Here is a 19,551-nt window from a genome sequence, read left to right as displayed (position 1 = left end):
GGGGTGGGAGTTAGATTTAATTAGCCCTAAGTTGGAACTTTTTTTTCTCAGGGGAATCAATGGTAGGCGGGTCTATCCTGTACTCTCTTTCAGTGCTTTGCGGAGTCATATAAAGACTTTTGTCTTTAGGGGGAGGGGTGGTTCTCTTTTTTCTGAATGTGGGGAACGATTCTTTGCTACTCTCCCCTTTGTCCTCTGGGACACTCCTACCTGCAGGTAATTGTGCAGACTCTACTGCACTCCCCTATGGCACTTCGACTGGGTGAGGCATTACCCTCACAGTTGCTCTGCCCCATAGAGGTCTTTCTTTGTCTCTGTAGGTTCCTGTAAATGCTGTTAGCAACTCTCGTCTGCATTTACATAGGAGGATGTGGGGTCTAATTTTTCTAATTTTTCCGGGTTGGCTGACTGGACAGTAGGGGTTTTCATCCAGGATTCCTCCCGGACTTCCGTTAACCTGCCCTCTTGGTCGCTTTTTCCCCTTCCCTTTCTAAACTTTTGCCAGCTTGGTGCTTGCCTGTCCCCTTTTGTTCTCGGCAGGGGTCCCTTACAGTTCACCAGCTCTCTGCTGGAGGGTCCTCCAAACACCGACACAGGGCTTAGGGGTGCAGGTTTCACTGTAGGTTGGGGCTTCCCCTCAACCTGGCACATGTGGCAACTCCTGCAGTACTCCACCACATCTTTGTGGAGTTTTGGCCAGTCAAACTGCTGTCTTATGTGGGCTTTGGTCTTTCGTATACCGGCATGTACAACCACGGCGAGGCATCAAACCCAGAGGTTGTAGCCGAAATGAAACATTCATTTGGGAATTATTTAAGCACCGAGTCAGAAGCAGCAGGAGCCTCCAAAGAGATGAAAGCAGATGATCAGAAGAGGCTGCAGAATTAGTCCTTCTCATCAACATCAACTTACATTTATATGGCGCATTTAATGTTGTGAAACCCTCCTCTTGAGAGAAAAACCCAGCAAAAGCAGGACCCACAAAAAAGTTCAGAAAGGCAAAGGTGGCTGGAAACTATTGGCAGGGGAAAATGGGCCCGAGGGCTGGATTTTAATTGTCCACTGCCGCTCTTAGCAGCTGGCTCAAAAAGTGCGGGCCGCATGCTGGAGAGTCGCCACGATCTCCCACGCAGGGACTTATTTAAATAGCCGGGGTGGCCCACCCTCCTCTTCCCCAATCACGTGGAGGGGCGGGCTGTCCGTCCCCGGTAATGGCGTCAGCTACCTGTGTGCAGGCATTGGCACCATTTTTAAAGGGCAGCCAACCCTGCCAGCAAATTTGATTTTTTAAAGTAGTAATCCCCCCAAGATTGTTATGCTACCTTTCCAACCCCCAATAAAAATTACATTAGGTATTTACCCTTCCCCCCAAAACAGTTACCTTTTAATTCTGGCCTTCCGCCACATACTGCACAAAGTTTAAAGTTCACCCCTTCCCACCATCCCCTGCACTCATTACGTTTATTTGACCCTGTTCCCCCCTAACCTGTACTGGAAATCTTAACTCCTCCCCCCTCCCCAGTACTGTCACATCAGCTTTCCCCTGACAGGGAACTGAAGGCGCGGGATTGTCGGCCGCCGCACTGAGGATTGCGGTGGGCCCAGAAGATTGCATGTGAGATCATTTCAATTTATTCACGTCATTGAGTTAAATATTGAAATTGAGGTCCCGTCACCCAGCGATGGGTGGGCCGCCAAGGAGCCTCACCGCCACCGAGATGATCGAGCCGGCCCCTCCCAGCATCGGCCTCTGTGGCGGGCCTCTTCCACAACCATCTTCCGGCCTCCCCCACCACGGAACCCAACACGTGGGCTTGGTAAAATCCAGCTCCTGGTAATTCTGTGTGTAGAACATACTTGCGGCCAGAATTGCTATAAACTGATAGAATTATGTGGGGGGAAGTGGCAGTAACAGCCCACAGAATCAGTCATAAAATCACAGAATCATAGAATGGTTACAGCACAGAAGGAGGTCTTTCAGCTCTTTATGTCCATGCCAGTTCTCTGCAAGAGCAACTCAGCTAGTCCCACTCCCCCATCTTTTTCCTGTAGCCCTGCAAATTCTTTTTCTTCAGATAATTATCTAATCCCCTTTTAAAAGCCATGATTGAATCTGCCTCTACCACACTCCCAGGCAATGTATTTTAGACCTGAACCACTTGCTGCATAAAAAGGCTTTTCCTCATGTCATCTTTGGTTAGAACATAGAACATAGAAAAATACAGCACAGAACAGGCCCTTCGGCCCACGATGTTGTGCCGATCCTTTGTCCTCTGTCAAGGACAATTTAATCTATACCCCATCATTCTCCTTTATCCATATACCTATCTAAAAGCCGTTTGAAAGTCCCTAAAGTTTCTGACTCAACAACTTCCCCAGGCAAGGCATTCCATGCCCCGACCACTCTCTGGGTAAAGAACCTTCCCCTGACATCCCCCTTATATCTCCCACCCTTCACTTTAAATTTATGACCCCTTGTAACGCTTTGCTCCACCCGGGGAAAAAGTTTCTGACTGTCTACCCTATCTATTCCCCTGATCATCTTATAAACCTCTATCATGTCACCCCTCATCCTTCTCCGTTCTAATGAGAAGAGGCCTAGAATGTTCAGCCTTTCCTCGTAAGACTTATTCTCCATTCCAGGCAACATCCTGGTAAATCTCCTCTGCACCCTCTCCAAGGCTTCCACATCCTTCCTAAAATGAGGCGACCAGAACTGCACACAGTACTCCAAATGAGGCCTTACCAAGGTCCTGTACAGCTGCATCATCACCTCACGGCTCTTAAATTCAATCCCTCTGCTAATGAACGCTAACACCCCATATGCCTTCTTCACAGCCCTATCCACTTGAGTTGCAACTTTCAACGATCTATGCACATAGACCCCAAGGTCTCTCTGCTCCTCCACATGCCCAAGAACCCTACCGTTAACCCAGTATTTTGCATTCGTGTTTGTCCTTCCAAAATGGACGACCTCACACTTTTCAGGGTTAAACTCCATCTGCCACTTTTCAGCCCAGCACTGCAACCTATCCAAGTCCCTTTGCAGACGACAATAGCCCTCCTCGGTATCCACAACTCCACCAACCTTTGTATCATCTGCAAATTTACTGACCCACCCTTCGACTTCCTCATCCAAGTCGTTAATAAAAATCACAAACAGGAGAGGACCCAGAACTGATCCCTGTGGCACGCCACTGGTAACTGGGCTCCAGGCTGAGTATTTACCATCTAAGACCACTCTCTGCCTTCTATCAGTTAGCCAATTCTTAATCCAACTGGCCACATTCCCCACTATCCCATGCCTCCTGACTTTCTCCATAAGTCTACCATGGGGGACCTTATCAAATGCCTTACTAAAATCCATGTACACCACATCCACTGGTTTACCCTCATCCACTTGCTTGGTCACCTGCTCAAAGAATTCAATCAGGCTTGTGAGGCAAGACCTACCCCTCACAAAACCGTGCTGACTGTCCCGAATCAAGCAGTGTCTTTCCAGATGCTCAGAAATCCTATCCCTCAGCACCTTTTCCATCAACTTGCCTACCACCGAAGTAAGACTAACTGGCCTGTAATTCCCAGGGTTGTTCCTATTCCCTTTCTTGAACAGGGGCACAACATTTGCCACCCTCCAATCACCTGGTACCACCCCCGTCAACAGAGAAGATGAAAAGATCATTGCCAGCGGCTCTGCAATTTCATCCCTTGCTTCCCATAACATCCTTGGATATACCCCGTCAGGCCCGGGAGACTTGTCTATCTTCAAGTTATTCAAAAACCCCAACACATCTTCCCTCCTAACGAGCACTTCCTTGAGCTTACCAGTCTGTTTCACACCGTCCTCTTCAGTAATACACCCCTTCTCATTCGTAAATACCGAAGAGAAGTACTCATTCAAAACCTCACTTATCTCTTCCGGCTCAACACACAGTCTCCCGCTATTGTCCTTGACCGGACCTACGGTCCCCCTAGTCATCCTCATATTTCTGACATACGCGTAAAAGGCCTTGGGGTTTTCTTTTATCCTACCCGCCAAGCATTTTTCATGCCCTCTCTTAGCTCTCCTAATCCCTTTCTTCAGATCCTTCCTGGCCATCTTGTATCCCTCCAGAGCTATGCCTGTGCCCTTTTTCCTCAACCTTATATACGCATCCTTCTTCTTCCTAACAAGACTCTCAACCTCTCTTGTCAACCACGGTTCCCTCACATGACCATCCCTTCCCTGTCTGACAGGGACATGCTTATCAATGGCCCCTACTATCTGCTCCTTGAAAAAGTTCCACATTTCGACCGTGCCCTTCCCTGCCAGCATATGCTCCCAACTTATGCTCCTCAGTTCCTGCCTGACAGCATCATATCTACCCTTCCCCCAATTGTAAACCTTGCCCTGTTGCACATACCTATCCCTCTCCATTACCACAGTGAATGCTACAGAATTGTGATCACTATCTCCAAAGTGCTCGCCCACCAACAGCTCTATCACTTGCCCTGGTTCATTACCTAGTACCAAATCCAATATTGCCTCCCCTCTGGTCGGGCAGTCTACATACTGAGTCAGAAAAGCTTCCTGGACATACTGCACAAACACTACCCCATCCAAACTATTCGATCTAAAGAGTTGCCAATCAATATTTGGGAAGTTGAAATCCCCCATAATTACTACCCTGTGACTTCTACTCCTTTCCAAAATCTGTTTCCCAATCTGCTCTTCCACCTCCCTGCTGCTATTGGGGGGCCGATAGAAAACTCCCATCAAGGTGACTGCTCCTTTCCTGTTCCTGACCTCAACCCACAGTGCCTCAGTCGGCAGATCCTCCTCGAAAATTCTTTCAGCAGTTGTTACACTATTTCTAACTAACAATGCCACCCCCCCCACCTCTTTTACCACCATTCCTAATCTTATGAAAACATCTATAACCAGGTACCTCCAAGAACCATTCCTCCCCCTCACCTATCCACGTTTCAGTGATGGCCACAACATCGTAGTCCCAAGTGCCCATCCACGCCTTCAATTCACTCACCTTATTCCTGATGCTTCTTGCGTTGAAGTATACGCACTTTAACCCTTCTCCGTGCCCATCTGTCCTCTGCGACAGTGCTACCTTCCCCAATACCTCACTACACTCTTTGTCTTTCTGAGTGGACCCACTGGTCCCTGGACTACAAGTCCGGTTCCCATCCCCCTCCCAAACTAGTTTAAACCCTCCCGAACAGTACTAGCAAACCTCCCTCCCAGGATATTGGTGCCCCTCTGGTTCAGATGCAGCCCGTCCTGTTTGAACAGGTCCCATCTTCCCCAGAATGCAGTCCAATTATCCAAGAACTGGAAGCCCTCTCTTCTACACCATTCCTGCAGCCACGTGTTCAGCTGTGCTCTCTCCCTATTCCTAGCCTCACTATCACGTGGCGCCGGCAACAAACCAGAGATAACAACTCTGTCCGTCCGAGCTTTCAGCTTCCAGCCTAACTCCCTAAACTCACTTCTAACATCTGTGCCACCCTTCCTTCCTACGTCGTTGGTGCCAATGTGCACCACGACCTCTGGCTGCTCCCCCTCCCCTTTAAGGATCCTGAAGACGCGATCACAAACATCACGGACCCTGGCACCAGGTAGGCAACAAACCATCCGTGCGTCTCGCTTGCGCCCACAGAACCGCCTGTCGGTACTCCTCACCATCGAGTCCCCGATGACTAGTGCTCTCCCATTCTCCCTCCTTCCCTTCTGAGCCACAGTGCAGGACCCCGCGCCAGAGGCCCGTTCACTGCAGCCTGCCCCCGATAGGCCGTCCCCCCCAACAGTATCTAAAACTGTATACTTGTTGCTGAGGGGAACGACCACAGGAGATCCCTGCACTGACCTCTTCCCACCTCTAACTGTTACCCAGCTGCCTTTGTTTTGTGGAGTAACGACATCCCTGTAGCTTCTATCTATCACCCCCTCAGCTTCCCGAATGATCCTCAGTTCATCCAGCTCCAGCTCCAGTTCCCTAACACGGTCTGATAGGAGCTGGAGACGGATGCACTTCCAGCAGGTGAAGTCGGCAGGGTCACCGGAGGTTCCCCTCACCTCGAACATACCGCAGGAGGAGCACTGCACTCCCCTGGCTGCCATTTCTTTTACTCAATTACCCCTTAATTAAGTACAAATATAGATATTAACAAAAACAGTGAAATAGCTTACCTGTTCAGTCCTTTTTGGCTAGAGGAGGAGGGTAAAAAGGGTCTTATTATTAGGTTAGAGGAGGAGGATGGGTGGGAGACACTACATGTGTAGTTTCTCGGGTTAACTCGGGTTCTTTTGCCATTCAACTTAAATCAGTGTCCTCTGGTTTGCGATCCTTCAGCCAATGGGAACAGTTTCTCCCTTTCTACTCTCATAGAGTCAGAGAGTTATACAGCACAAAAACAGGCCCTTCGGCCCACCGTGTCCATGCCGGCCATCAAGCACCTAACTATTCTCATCCCATTTTCCAGCACTTGGCCCGTACCTTGCATGCTATGGCACTACAAGTGCTTATCTAAATACTTCTTAAATGTTGTGAGGGTTCCTGCCTCTACCACCCCTTCGGGCAGAGCGTTCCAGATTCCAACCACCCTCTGGGTGAAAACTTTTTTTCTCAAATCCCCTCTAAACCTCCTGCCCCTTAACCTAAATCTATGCCCCCTGGTTATTGACACCTTTGCTAAGGGAAAATGTTTCTTCCTATCTACCCTATCTATGCCCCTCATAATTTTATATACCTCAATCAGGTCCCCCTCAGCCTTCTCTGCTCTAAGGAAAACAACCCTAGCCTTTTCAGTCTCTCTTCATAGCTGAAATGCTCCAGCCCAGGCAACATCCTGGTGAATCTCCTCTGCACCCTCTCCAGTGCAATCACATTATTCCTATAGTGTGGCGACCAGAACTGTACACAGTACTCCAGCTGTGGCCTAACTAGCATTTTATACAGCTCCATCATAACCTCCCTGCTCTTCTATTCTATGCCTGTTAATAAAGGCAAGTATCCCATATGCCTTTCGAACCACCTTATCTAACTGTGCTGCTGCCTTCAGTGATCTATGGACAAGTACACCAAGGACCCTCTGACTCTCTGTACTTCCAAGAGTCCTAACATCCATTGTATATTCCCTTGCCTTGTTAGTACTCCCAAAATGCATCACCTCATACTTCTCAGAATTAAATTCCATTTGCCACTGTTCCACCCATCTTACCAGCCCATCTATTTCGTCCTGTAATCTAAGGTTTCCTCCTCACTATTTACAACACCTCCAATTTTTGTGTCATCTGCGAACTTACTGATCATACCTCCTATATTCACGTCTAAATCATTATGTATACTACAAACAGCAAGGGTCCCAGCACCGATCCCTGTGGTACACCACTGGTCACAGGCTTCCACTCACAAAAACAACCCTCAACCATCACCCTCTGCCTCCTGCCACTATGCCAATTTTGGATTTAATTTGCCAAATGGCCCTGGTTCCCATGGGCTCTTACCTTCTTAACCAATCTTCCATGTGGGACCTTATCAAAAGCTTTACTGAAGTCCATGTAGACTACATCAATTACTTTACCCTCATCTACACGCCTAGTCACATCCTCGAAAAATTCAATCAAGTTTGTTAGACATGATCTCCCCGTAACAAAGCCATGCTGACTATCCTTGATCAATCCCTGCCTCTCCAAGTGGAGATTAATTCTGTCCCTCAGAATTTTTTCCAATAATTTCCATACCACTGATGTTAGACTCACTGGCCTTTAATTACCTGGTTTATCCCTTCTACCCTTCTTGAATAATGGTACCACATTCGCTGTCCTCCAATCCTCTGGCACTTCTCCTGTGGCCAGAGAGGATTTGGAAATTTGTGTCAGAGCCCCTGCAATCTCCTCCCTTGCCTCACATAGCAGCCTGGGATACATGTCATCTGGGGATCTTTCCACTTTTAAGCCCGCTTAAACCGCTAATACCTCCTCCCTTTCAATGCTAATTTGTTCAAGTATATCACAGTCCCCCTCCCTGATCTCGACACCTACATCATCCTTCTCCATAGTGAACACAGATGAAAAGTAATCATTTAAAACCTCACCTACGTCCTCCAGCTCCACACACAGTTTGCCACTTTGGTCCTTAATGGACCCTACTCTTCCCCTAGTTTTCCTTTTGCCTTTAATATACTTACAAAACACCTTGGGATTTTCCTTTATCTTGCCCACCAGTGTTTTTCATGCCCCCTCTTCGCTCTCCTACTTACTTTTTTAAGTACCCCCCCTACATTTTCTACACTCCTCTAGGGCCTCCGCTGTGCAGAACCCTCATGATTTTGAACACCTCTATCAAATCTCCTCTCAACCTCATCTTCCCTAAGGAGAACAGCCCCAGCTTCTCCAATCTATCCATGTATCTGAAGTCCCTCACCTCTGAAACAATCCTCATAAATTATTTCTGCACCCTCTCCAATGCCTTCACATCCTTTCTAGAATGTGGTGCCCAGAATTGGGCACAATACTCCAGTTGAGACTGAGCCAGTATTTTTTAAAGGTTCACTATAACTTCCTTGCTTTTGTACACAATGCCGCAATTTATAAAGCCCAGGATCCCATAAGCATTATTAACTGCTTTCTCAACCTGCCCTGCCACTTCAACAATTGATGCATATACACCCCTTTTAGAATTGTATCCTTTATTTTGTATTGCCTTCCCTCATTTTTGCTACCAAAATGCATCATTTCACACATCTCAGTATTAAATTTCATCTGCCCATGTGTCCGACCAGTCCACCAGCCTGCCCACGCCCTCTTGAGGTCTATCACTATCCTCCTCCAGTTCACAATGCTTCCAAGTTTTAGATTAGATTAGAGATACAGCACTGAAACAGGCCCTTCGGCCCACCGAGTCTGTGCCGAACATCAACCACCCATTTATACTAATCCTACACTAATCCCATATTCCTACCAAACATTCCCACCTGTCCCTATATTTCCCTACCACCTACCTATACTAGTGACAATTTATAATGCCCAATTTACCTACCAACCTGCAAGTCTTTTGGCTTGTGGGAGGAAACCGGAGCACCCGGAGAAAACCCACGCAGACACAGGGAGAACTTGCAAACTCCACACAGGCAGTACCCGGAATCGAACCCGGGTCCCTGGAGCTGTGAGGCTGCGGTGCTAACCACTGCGCCACTGTGTCATCTGCAAATTTTGAAATTGGGCCCTGCACACCCAAGTCTGGGTCATTAATATATATCAAGCAAAGCAGTGGTCCTAATACCGACCCCTGGGGAACCCCATTGTATACCTTCCTCCAGTATGAAAAACAACCATTCACCACTATTCTTTGTTTCTGGTCTCTCAGCCAGCTTTGTATCCATGCTGCCAGCTTGCCTTTATTCCATGGGCTTTGACTTTGCTGACAAGCCTGTTGGTAGTTTATCAAACACCTTTTGGAAGTCCACGTACACCACATCAATCACATGACCCTCATCAACCCTCCCTGTTAACTTATCAAAAAACTCAATCAAGTCACTTAAACACAATTTGTCTTCAACAAATCCGTGCTGGCTTTCCTTAATTAATCCACATTTGTCCAAGTAACTGTTAATTTTGTCCTGGATTATCGTTTCTAAAGTCTCCAAGAAAAGCACTGATCATTTACTTAAACATAGTGTCATGCAGGGCCGCACCCGCCAAGAATGAGGAACATTATTTTCGCCACATGAACATTGATTTCTAAACTGTTACTGGAGTAAAGAAAGAACTTGCTTTTTAAAAGAAAGCAACACCAGACCCTTGACTGGAAAGACATTTGCATATTTACAGACAGTGCTTAAAAGGGACAAAAGACCATTCCCTGATACATTCAATCCACAATGGACTTTTGATTACCAGACATTGAAGGTGGACAGGCTAGCATTCCAGGTTGACTGCTAAGATGGCCGAATACACAAACAGACGTGGTCAGCCCAGTTTAGTCACATGACTGACTGACTGACTGTTGCAGGTTTTTTTTTGAACTTGCCACAGAGAATGTGAACCCAGAAAAGCTCTTTGCTCCTGGACTGAGAACCAGTCTGCTCTTACCTCTTTCTCAGCAGCTTTGGAATCCATTGAAGACGTATGAACCCCAAGAGGGAAAAGCCTCTGACATTGAACAAGGTTTAAGAAGAATACTGGCCCCAACGAAAAGTAAGATATACCTACAAGCAAGGACTATAGCGAGCTCGAAGCACAGTAACAACAACCCCTCTTCAGAGATTGCCTCAAACCTTTCCACTTTATTTTTCTTCTGCTCTCTTCTGTTTCTACTTGCATGTGCATATCACGTATGCATGCTAGCGTAGGGCGCGGCATGTATCCGTAGGCTTTAACCGAATTCGAGTTCAAGTTTAACATTTAATAAATTTCACTTTTCTTCTTTAAACCTAAGGAAGCCTGTTTGTGCTCATTTCTTTGCCTTATTGTGGAACCTGAGGTGAGCCATCCTTGGACTAGGGGTGTGAGTTTGCTTGGTCAGTATGTTTCTCACACTGACTGTTCCTTAGGAATGTGCCATGTCTGGGTGATGAGATAAGAAGAGTGTTGCTGAAGCCTGATGTCTCTTTCTGTTGTTGCGCTGTACCAGCTGCAAGGCCAATGGTGAGACAGATATGTAAATGAAGGATTGAAAATTACTGTATCTTATTCGTTTAGATCAAAAATTAAATTGCAATATTATTGGTGCTTTAGAATGCAAATTAAGGATTGAAATATTGTTGTAAGATTATTGGTTGCAGAATAGTATAATTGCCACTGTTTTACTGTAATTCTTTAGAACATCGCACTGAGTCTCAATGTGAGCTCTACTGTGTTTGTTCTGCTTGTGCACAAGTTAATAAAGTAGTTTGCGAGTACTCATCCGAGGAAGTTTGATTTATTTTACTATAGTTTCTTCCACAGTTTCTTGGAGGTCCCACCGAGATGACGAACCCCCGGAGTGCTAGCACGGGAGAATTGCGTGGTGCCTCGCGGGTCAATGGCTCGATGACCGCGGCTGCCTGATTTCGGCAATACGAGGTTTTAACCGAGGAAACGCACAAGCTCACCTGTGTAGCACTACCGGGGTAAGTCAGAAGAGTTTGAGGGAGGTTCGAGTCCCCCTCGGGGTTAGAGTCCCCGGTCTGACGTCAAAGGTTGAGGGAGGTTAGAGTTCCCCTCAGAGGGTGGTTAGAGTCCCCCTCGGGGTTAGAGTCCCCGTCCGGATCCGGAGGAGTTTGAGGGTGGTTCGAGTCCCCCTCGGGGTTAGAGGCCCCGTCCGGATCCGGAGGAGTTTGAGGGTGGTTTGAGTCCCCTTCGGGGTTAGAGGCCCCGTTAGAACCAGGTCAACGAGATTGGTAGGTAATTCGGAAGTCGGCCGGCAAGGTAAAGTCTGATTAGCTTTTGTTGTAATTATGGGAAATTCGTTAACGAAGGGGACTGGGGTCCCCCCCAAGGGAACACCTAATGCATATATGTACATACATTATGGGCCTGAAAGCATTCTATATGTCCCAAGATGGATGAAGTGGACGCAGGGTAGGGAGAAGATGTTCCCGCCCGACGGTACCTTTAATAAGGACCGGATTGAGAGTTTGAGATGCGTTCTGGGGGAAATGGAGAAAGGTGGCAAAAAGGGCATAGGTTGGTCTGTGTATCTTATGTGGCAGGGGGAAATGCAGAAGCGTTTAGATGAGTCGCGGAAGAAGAGCCAGGAAAGTGCACGAAGGTCTGAGGAAGTGAGACAGGCACCCAAAGCCAGGATCCTGGTCGCGCAAACACAAAAGGGGCCGGTTCCCAAGAAGTCTGAACCTCCTGCTGATCAGGAGGAGGAGGAAGAGGATTGGTCACCACTGTATCCCCCTCCGCCGGTCCCTCATGTAGGAGAGCTCGCAGCGCAACCTCACCCTCCACCGCCTTATCACCACCCGGAAAACCCCATTTTGCCCTCAGCCCCTCCATCGGACTTGCCCTCCCCTGACAGTACTTCAGGCAGCACGGGGCCTTCCCAGGGCACCAGGTCTCGGGCTTATGTTAGGCAACTGCCCCTCCGTGCCTTCCCTGGACCTCAGGGAGAACCCGTGCATGTTTATCGTCCTTGGACGCCCTCAGAACTACGGGCTATTGTTGAGGCCACCCCCGACCCTAAGGAGGGTGTTGAAAGATTTATTCAGAAATTTGAAATTCTTAGGAAATGTCACAGTCCTACTAAAGATGATATGGATGTTGTTCTAGATGCATGTTTGGGCACGCACAGGTGGAGGCCGATCCGTGACCAGGCTCAGTGGCCCGCAGGGGACATTGATACGGACGGTCTGAACCAACTCTGGGTGCGTCTTTGTGAGGCTTTACGTAAGTCATTCCCTGATGCTGTGGACTGGCATAAGATCCACAGTACTACTCAAAAGCCTGATGAAGGTGTGCGGGAATATGTTGAACGCTTTCACTCGGTTTTCATTAAATGTTTCGGTATTGCTACTGACGCTGGTATGCCAGCACTTGTCAATGCTCTTGTATAGGGGTTGCAGCCTGACCTTAGAAAAATGTTCACCCTGACCTGTGTTGGGTGGGAGGGCAAGCAGAATTTGACTGAAGTTGTTAGCGCTCTTCAGCATTGCGAGCGTCAACTTCAGTATCAGAAGTCTAAGCCGGGAGATAAAGGCGCCGGCATGATCTTATATGCCGGTTCATCGGGGCCCGGTAGGCATCAGCCGCGATGGGGTTGGAATGGTGGACGCGGTAGAAACGAGCAGGTTTATCGGGGCGGTTATTCAGGTGCTTGCTTCACGTGTGGCATTAGGGGACATTGGTCCCAGAATTGCCCCCAGAAAAGGCAGGCACAAGACCCCGAGACAGTGCCATTTCCGCCTCCACCACCCCAGGCATTCCAGCCGGCTCCTTATACCATGCATAACCCTTTTGCCCCATCGGGCCCACAACATTGGGGGTGCCACGCCCGCCAATTGCCCGTCATTACCGCTGAAGAGCCTATTATACCTTTGGTAGTTAACGGCCGTTTGATGAATTTTCTGATTGATACTGGGGCCACCTATTCTACTATCCGTGCCAGTGAAGTTCCTAATATCCGTCCATCGCAGCAGAGCGTCAGTGTCGTTGGCATGTCGGGACAACCATTATCACTTCCCTTGTCAGATGAGGTGCCGTTTTCCCTTTCGGGTAGGACAGGAGAACATCGGTTCCTTCTTGGCACTGATGTACCCGTTAACCTCCTCGGACGGGACTTGCTCTGCAAGCTCGGATGCACATTGGTTTGTTCCCCTGAAGGTGTTCGTCTAGAGGTTCCAGAATCTACTTACTCAACAGTTTATGCTTTGCTACAGGCAGCCGAGGATTCAGTCTGCCCACACGTGTGGTGGTGGAACTTCGGGAATGTCGATCTCTCGCCTCGCCTTAAAGGTCTGTTTCTCCATTTATTGACCAACGAGCAGGTCCAAGGAACTCTGGGCGCCTACTCTCAAACCCTGCAGGATTGGCATGATCACCTCCACTGCACAGCCCATTACTCGGCGGACGGCCCAGACCTCCCATACGACCAGAAGGTAGCTCCCCAGCTGGGTGAGTGTTATGTCCTCACAATCTCCTCTCTTTGTGCTGGCCCTGATGGAGTCGCTGCATCTGTCGCTCTACCACCCTCTGCTATGTCTCTCTTTCGGGCCCCGCCGGATGTAGCCCCTCATGTTACACTCTATGTGGCAAAGGGATCCCAGGCCAAGGATCTTGGCCTTATGGTATCCCGCCTCCAACGGAGGACCCCTCACTCTAGCTCAGAAACGGGGGAAGGAGTGTTAGCCATCCATGAGCAAGGGGTGCAGCTCCATTTCCGCTGTCCTCTCGAGTACCCTGCATTTTTCCAGCATAGAGTCTTGTTGCCCCATCCAACTTACGCGCCGGCTTCTGATTTATTGCAGGGAATTCCTGATACCCTTTGGGCTAGGGGACCCAATGACGTAGGGTGCTATCGGCTGAGCCTTTTAGAGGTCGGCTGGATCCAACTAAACCGTTGCCACGGAAAATTCAATACCCTCTTAATCCAGAGGCAGAGGAAGGTGTGCGCCCTGTCCTGGAAGAACTTTTACGTCTTGGAGTTGTGGTTAGGACTGCTAGCCCTTGTAACACCCCCATTCTCCCTGTTAAAAAGCCAGGAAAGGGTACCTGGCGCTTTGTCCAGGATTTGCTGGCAGTGAACGCGTGCGTTATACCCGCATATCCGGTGGTCGCTAATCCAACTACTATTCTCACCTGCATCCCTCCCCAATCAACTCACTACACAGTGGTGGATTTGTGTGGCGCCTTTTCCTCTATCCCCGTTCACCCAGATTCCCAGTTTCTTTTCGCCTTTACCTATAGGGGCCAGCAGTACACTTGGACTCGGTTGCCCCAAGGCTATACCGAGAGCCCAACTATTTTTTCGCGCGCCCTCCAGTCTGATTTGGCCAACGTTTCCTTTCCTGGGGGTTCTACCCTCCTTCAGTATGTTGACGACCTCCTTCTCTGTTCCCCATCCCCGGAGGCCTGCTTGCAAGACTCTTGCGTCCTTTTGCAAGCCCTAGCTCACAAAGGTCACAAGGCTTCTAAGGATAAATTACAACTTTGCAGCTCTAGAGTTGAGTATTTGGGGCATGTGTTGGACGGACAAACCCGTCTCCTCTCCCAAAAGCGTGTTGATAGTATGATCTCACTCCCAAGGCCCCGCACTAAGAGGGAACTCACCCACTTCCTGGGTATGACTGGCTATTGCCGACAAAGGATTCCCAATTACTTTGATATAAGTCGACCCCTTCAAGACTTAGCCCTCCCCTCAGCCCCCGATGATCTCATCTGGGACCCCGGGAAGGAGGCCGCTTTTGCCTCCTTGAAGACCGCTCTATCTTCAGCTCCTGCCTTAGGACTGCCAGACTACCATAAGCCCTTTAACCTTTATGTCCATGAGCGAGCTGGGTTTTCCCAAACCGTCCTCACCCAGCTTCATGGGGGACTTCAGCGTCCAGTTGCTTACTAAGGCACTCGGCTAGATCCCGTTGCCCGTGGATATCCCTCTTGCATCCGCTCCATTGCGGCGGCCTATTTGGCCGTCACGTCCGCACAAGGCCTGACACTTGGCTATCCAACTGCACTTTATGTTCCCCACACGGTCGCGGCCCTTTTAAATCGCTCTGCCACTCAGCATTTGACAGCTGCTAGGATCACCAGATATGAGACTGTGCTCTTGGGCGACCCCTCTCTGACCATTGTCCGCTGCACTACTCTTAACCCTGCGACCCTCCTGCCTACGGGGGATGACGGTGACCCTCACGATTGCAACACAGTTGTCCACTTTTCCACCCTCCCTCGGCCAGATTTGCAGGATCACCCGTTGTCGAACCCCGAATTTGTCCTCTTCGTTGATGGCTCCTCTATGCGAGCTCCAAATGGCCAACCCCAAACGGGATACGCCGTCTGTGACCCTTACTCTGTCATTGAATCTGCCAGACTACCAGCTACTTGCTCTGCACAAGCTGACGAACTATTTGCCCTCACGCGAGCATGCGGCCTGGCTTCGGGACAATCTGTTGATATCTACACTGACTCTCGCTATGCTTTTGGAGTCGCCCATAACTTTGGACAGTGTGGAAGCTCCGTGGCTTCCTTACTTCGTCTGGTACCCCGATTCAACATGGACAATTGATTGCTAACCTCCTTTCAGCCGTTCAGCTACCATCTTCTCTCGCCGTTATTAAATGTGCGGCTCATACCAACGGTAATGACTTAATTTCTGAAGGTAATGGTTGGGCGGACCGTGCCGCACGGGCAGCAGCGGCCAATCCTTCCGGGTACATGGTTCCCCTTTGTTATCAGGCTGCCACCCCTACCTCATTTACTGAATTGTCTGATGTTATTCGTTTACAATCACAAGCTTCCCGCTCGGAACAGGATGCATGGCGGCGCGCTTAATGCGCCCAGCGTTCCGACGGTCTCTGGTGTTCCCCGGAGGGGCGTGCTGTGACCCCTGTTTCACTCCTGCCCTGGCTTGCCCGCATGTTACATGCGTTTACCCATGCGGGCAAAGGGGGGATGATCAGGATGGCGCAGCAGACCTGGTTTGCACCAGGATTTTCCACCATGGCAGAAAGGGTGGCGGCTCAGTGCCTGCTCTGCCAACGCCATAATCCTGGAAAGGTACCTCCAGTGACTGCAGCAGCGGGCCCACAGCCATGGGGCCCTTTTGTGTATTTACAAATGGACTTTATACAAATGCCTAAATGTATGGGATACAACTATGTGCTTGTTGTTGTGTGTTTGTTTTGTGTGTTTACGATGGGTAGAAGCATACCCAACCAGAAGAAATGATGCTGTTACTGTAGCTAAGTTGCTGTTACGTGAATATGTGCCTAGGTTTGGAATTCCTGAAATCGTGTCTAGTGACAATGGTCCCCATTTCACGGGGAAGGTGGTACGGGAATTATTGAAGGCATTACAGTGTACACACCACCTCTCCTGCCCTTACCATCCTCCGTCTACAGGGGCAGTGGAGAGACAGAATGGGATACTGAAGAACAGGCTAGCTAAGCTGTGTGAAGAAACAGGTCTGAAGTGGCCTGAGGCTCTACCTTTGGCCCTCATGACCATGCGCTCTCATCCCAACCGTATTACCTCCCTGTCACCTTATGAGATAGTTATGGGACGTCCCATGCGCCTCCCTGTTTCTCCACCTCTTACTGTTAAGCAAATGGACATTCACTCTTTGGATGAGGGAATGTTGGATTATTGCATAGCGTTGACTAAGTCTCTCAAAGGTTTGTATTCCCAGGTTGCTGTGGCACAGAAGGGGACTACCACTGAAGGGTGCCACCAGTACCAGCCAGGAGATTTGGTCCTCGTAAAGGTGTTTCGCAGGAAACACTGCCTGGAACCTTGTTGGGAAGGCCCTTACCATGTGCTGCTGACCACGCACACGGCCGTGAAAGTCGAGGGGCGACCTTTGTGGATCCATGCCTCACACGTAAAGTGAGCTCCGACCGTGGATGGAGGAGAGGGCGCGGGAACTTTGACTACATCGTCAGAATGTGGACTGTGATCTTGACCTTATTCTGCGTGACCTTTGTAAGGGCATGGACTGACAATTGTGCGGTCCAAAGATGCAGGCCGTTGCCTCGCAGGGCAATCGGACTGAATGTTGGATTTGTACTCGTTTCCCCACTAACCCCTCCTCTTCAGAGATGCATTTTCTGGCTCTCCCCTCAGCTTCCACATGGTCCCAAGGTAATACGGGAGCTCTCATTAGTCGTGCGCCCACTTGGAGGCAACAGCCCACTCCGGTGGCCATTCGGGGACCAGCCTGGTTATGTGTCAGAAGGAACTACACCAGTGGTAGTACTTCGGTGGGTGAGTTGCCTTTGGGTTCCTGTGCCTACCTTGCAGATTACGACTACCGGGAAGCTCGGTTCCGGTTCCACAATCAATCTGGCCCTATGGCCTCCTTTTGGGAGTGTAAGGGTAATGAGTTAGCATGTCTCTCGCAAGCCCCTAGCTCTGCGGCCAATCTCACATATTCTAGTAAGAGTGGGTGTGACTGTCAGCGACCATACAATCTCACCTTAAACAATTACACCTCCACATGGACCTCTAATGGCTACTATGCTGGGGGGTCTCGCCCTTGCAATTACAAGAACCAGTCCGGGTGCCCCGACTTGCTGGCGCTGAGGGCGTTTAGACTCAGCCGGACCTGTCGCACCCGCTGGTATGCCCAGGTGAACTCTTCTCTTGTCTGGAAGTGGCTTAACTTTTGCCAGAATTTTACGTACTGGTACCCAACCCTTGTTCGCAATGGCTCGTTCTGGCTTTGCGGGGACAGGGCGTACAAGACCCTCCCTGTCGACTGGGCAGGTATCTGCACCCTAGGCAATATTGTTCCTGAGGCCTTTGGAGTTAAGCACCTTACCATCCACTCCCGCCATAACCACCTAGGACCTGCGGAGCGTCGTGAACGATCGGTCCCGAACCCATTAGTTACCCGTAGTTCCTGGTTCCACCAGTTTGTCCGGGCCCTCATCCCAGGCCTAGGGGTGTCAGAGCTGGAAAAGGCCATTGTTAATATCTCCGCTACCATGGAATTTATTGAGAATAAAACTGTGGATGCTATTCAGGGTCTGCAGTCGGAAGTTACATCTCTGTCTAAGGTAGTGCTTCAAAACCGAATGGCTCTTGATTTTTTATTGGTGGCACAGGGGGGAGTTTGTGCCGCTATTAACGAGACATATCATTTCCACGTCAATGAGGATCAGAGGATTGAGACAGATGTGCATGCCATTCAAGACTGGGTGCGTCTTCTTGACTCGGTGGCTCAAGAAAAGCCCTTTGACTGGTGGGGGTGGCTTCCCGATGTCAGCGGGTGGTTTGGGAGCCTTTTTGAAACTATCCTCAAATATCTTGTCCTGGGTTTTGTCTTGCTCCTCATCCTATGTATTGTTTTCCGAACTCTCCTTTTTTTCGTTCGCTCTGTCTTCCGGTCACAGAACCTCCAGGGTCCTGGTGGCAATCCAACAACCCATCTCCTCCCTCTCCTTCTGAATCATGACCCCACTAAGGATGAAGCCCAACAGCTAGCAAATATAGAACTTGAGCGAGGCCTGGCAGTTGTCCTTCCAGGACAAAAGGGGGGAAGTGTGGAACCTGAGGTGAGCCATCCTTGGACGAGGGGTGTGAGTTTGCTTGGTCAGTATGTTTCTCACACTGACTGTTCCTTAGGAATGTGCCATGTCTGGGTGATGAGATAAGAGTGTTGTTGAAGCCTGATGTCTCTTTCTGTTGTTGCGCTGTACCAGCTGCAAGGCCAATGGTGAGACAGATATGTAAATGAAGGATTGAAAATTACTGTATCTTATTCATTTAGAGCAAAAATTAGAATGCAAATTAAGGATTGAAATATTGTTATAAGATTATTGGTTGCAGAATAGTATAATTGCCACTGTTTTACTGTAATTCTTTAGAACATCGCACTGAGTCTCAATGTGAGCTCTACTGTGTTTGTTCTCCTTGTGCACAAGTTAATAAAGTAGTTTGCGAGTACTCATTCGAGGAAGTTTGATTTATTTTACTTTCGTTTCTTCCACATTATAATTGGAAAGCGGTGAACAAGAATTCACCAAGGGGGAGCTCAAAACACAGTGTGTTTAAAATTAAATCCTGTTACAGTAAGACCAGGTGAAGGCTGAAAGGGACCCCTAGACACCTTTCTCACCTGGTCGTAACAATAGAAAGAAGGACAACTGAACCAAGAGAAGAAAAAGAGTGAGTAGTTGTTCCAAACCTGCTATTGTGCTGGCAGGAGTTTAAGAATGTTAGTGGTGCACTGGAACTGTGAGACTCTTTGAATAGTGCTGCTGTAAACACAGGCTGGGGATCTGCAGCTTATGGTGTTCCAACTGGTGATAGATAACAGGTAGCTTCATAATGCCTGATAGGATGGTGGAAAAATTCAATAGTATCTTCCAAAAGGGAATTGAATACAAATTAAAGGAGAAATAATTGCAGGG

The 19,551-nt window shown here is 49.0% G+C and overlaps 2 protein-coding genes across 6 annotated transcripts in view; one reads left to right on the top strand and one right to left on the bottom strand.

The window, feature by feature from the left end:
• The window catches only part of LOC137380037 (chemokine-like protein TAFA-4), a 314,371-nt gene that overhangs the window by 150,430 nt on the left and 144,390 nt on the right, over positions 1–19,551 (bottom strand). The window lies entirely within an intron of this gene.
• On the top strand, positions 11,391–18,919 carry LOC137380035 (syncytin-2-like). Its single transcript, XM_068051558.1, has 2 exons — positions 11,391–11,404; positions 16,813–18,919. Exon 2 carries the CDS (start codon positions 17,155–17,157, stop codon positions 18,790–18,792), a length of 1,638 nt encoding a protein of 545 aa, XP_067907659.1. The 5' UTR covers positions 11,391–11,404; positions 16,813–17,154; the 3' UTR covers positions 18,793–18,919.

Source organism: Heterodontus francisci, chromosome 19 (assembly GCF_036365525.1).
Source record: "Heterodontus francisci isolate sHetFra1 chromosome 19, sHetFra1.hap1, whole genome shotgun sequence".
NCBI classification, from domain to species: Eukaryota; Metazoa; Chordata; class Chondrichthyes; order Heterodontiformes; family Heterodontidae; genus Heterodontus; species Heterodontus francisci.
The sequence above is the reverse complement of the archived record's forward strand: the minus strand, read 5'-3'. Positions and strand labels throughout refer to the sequence as shown.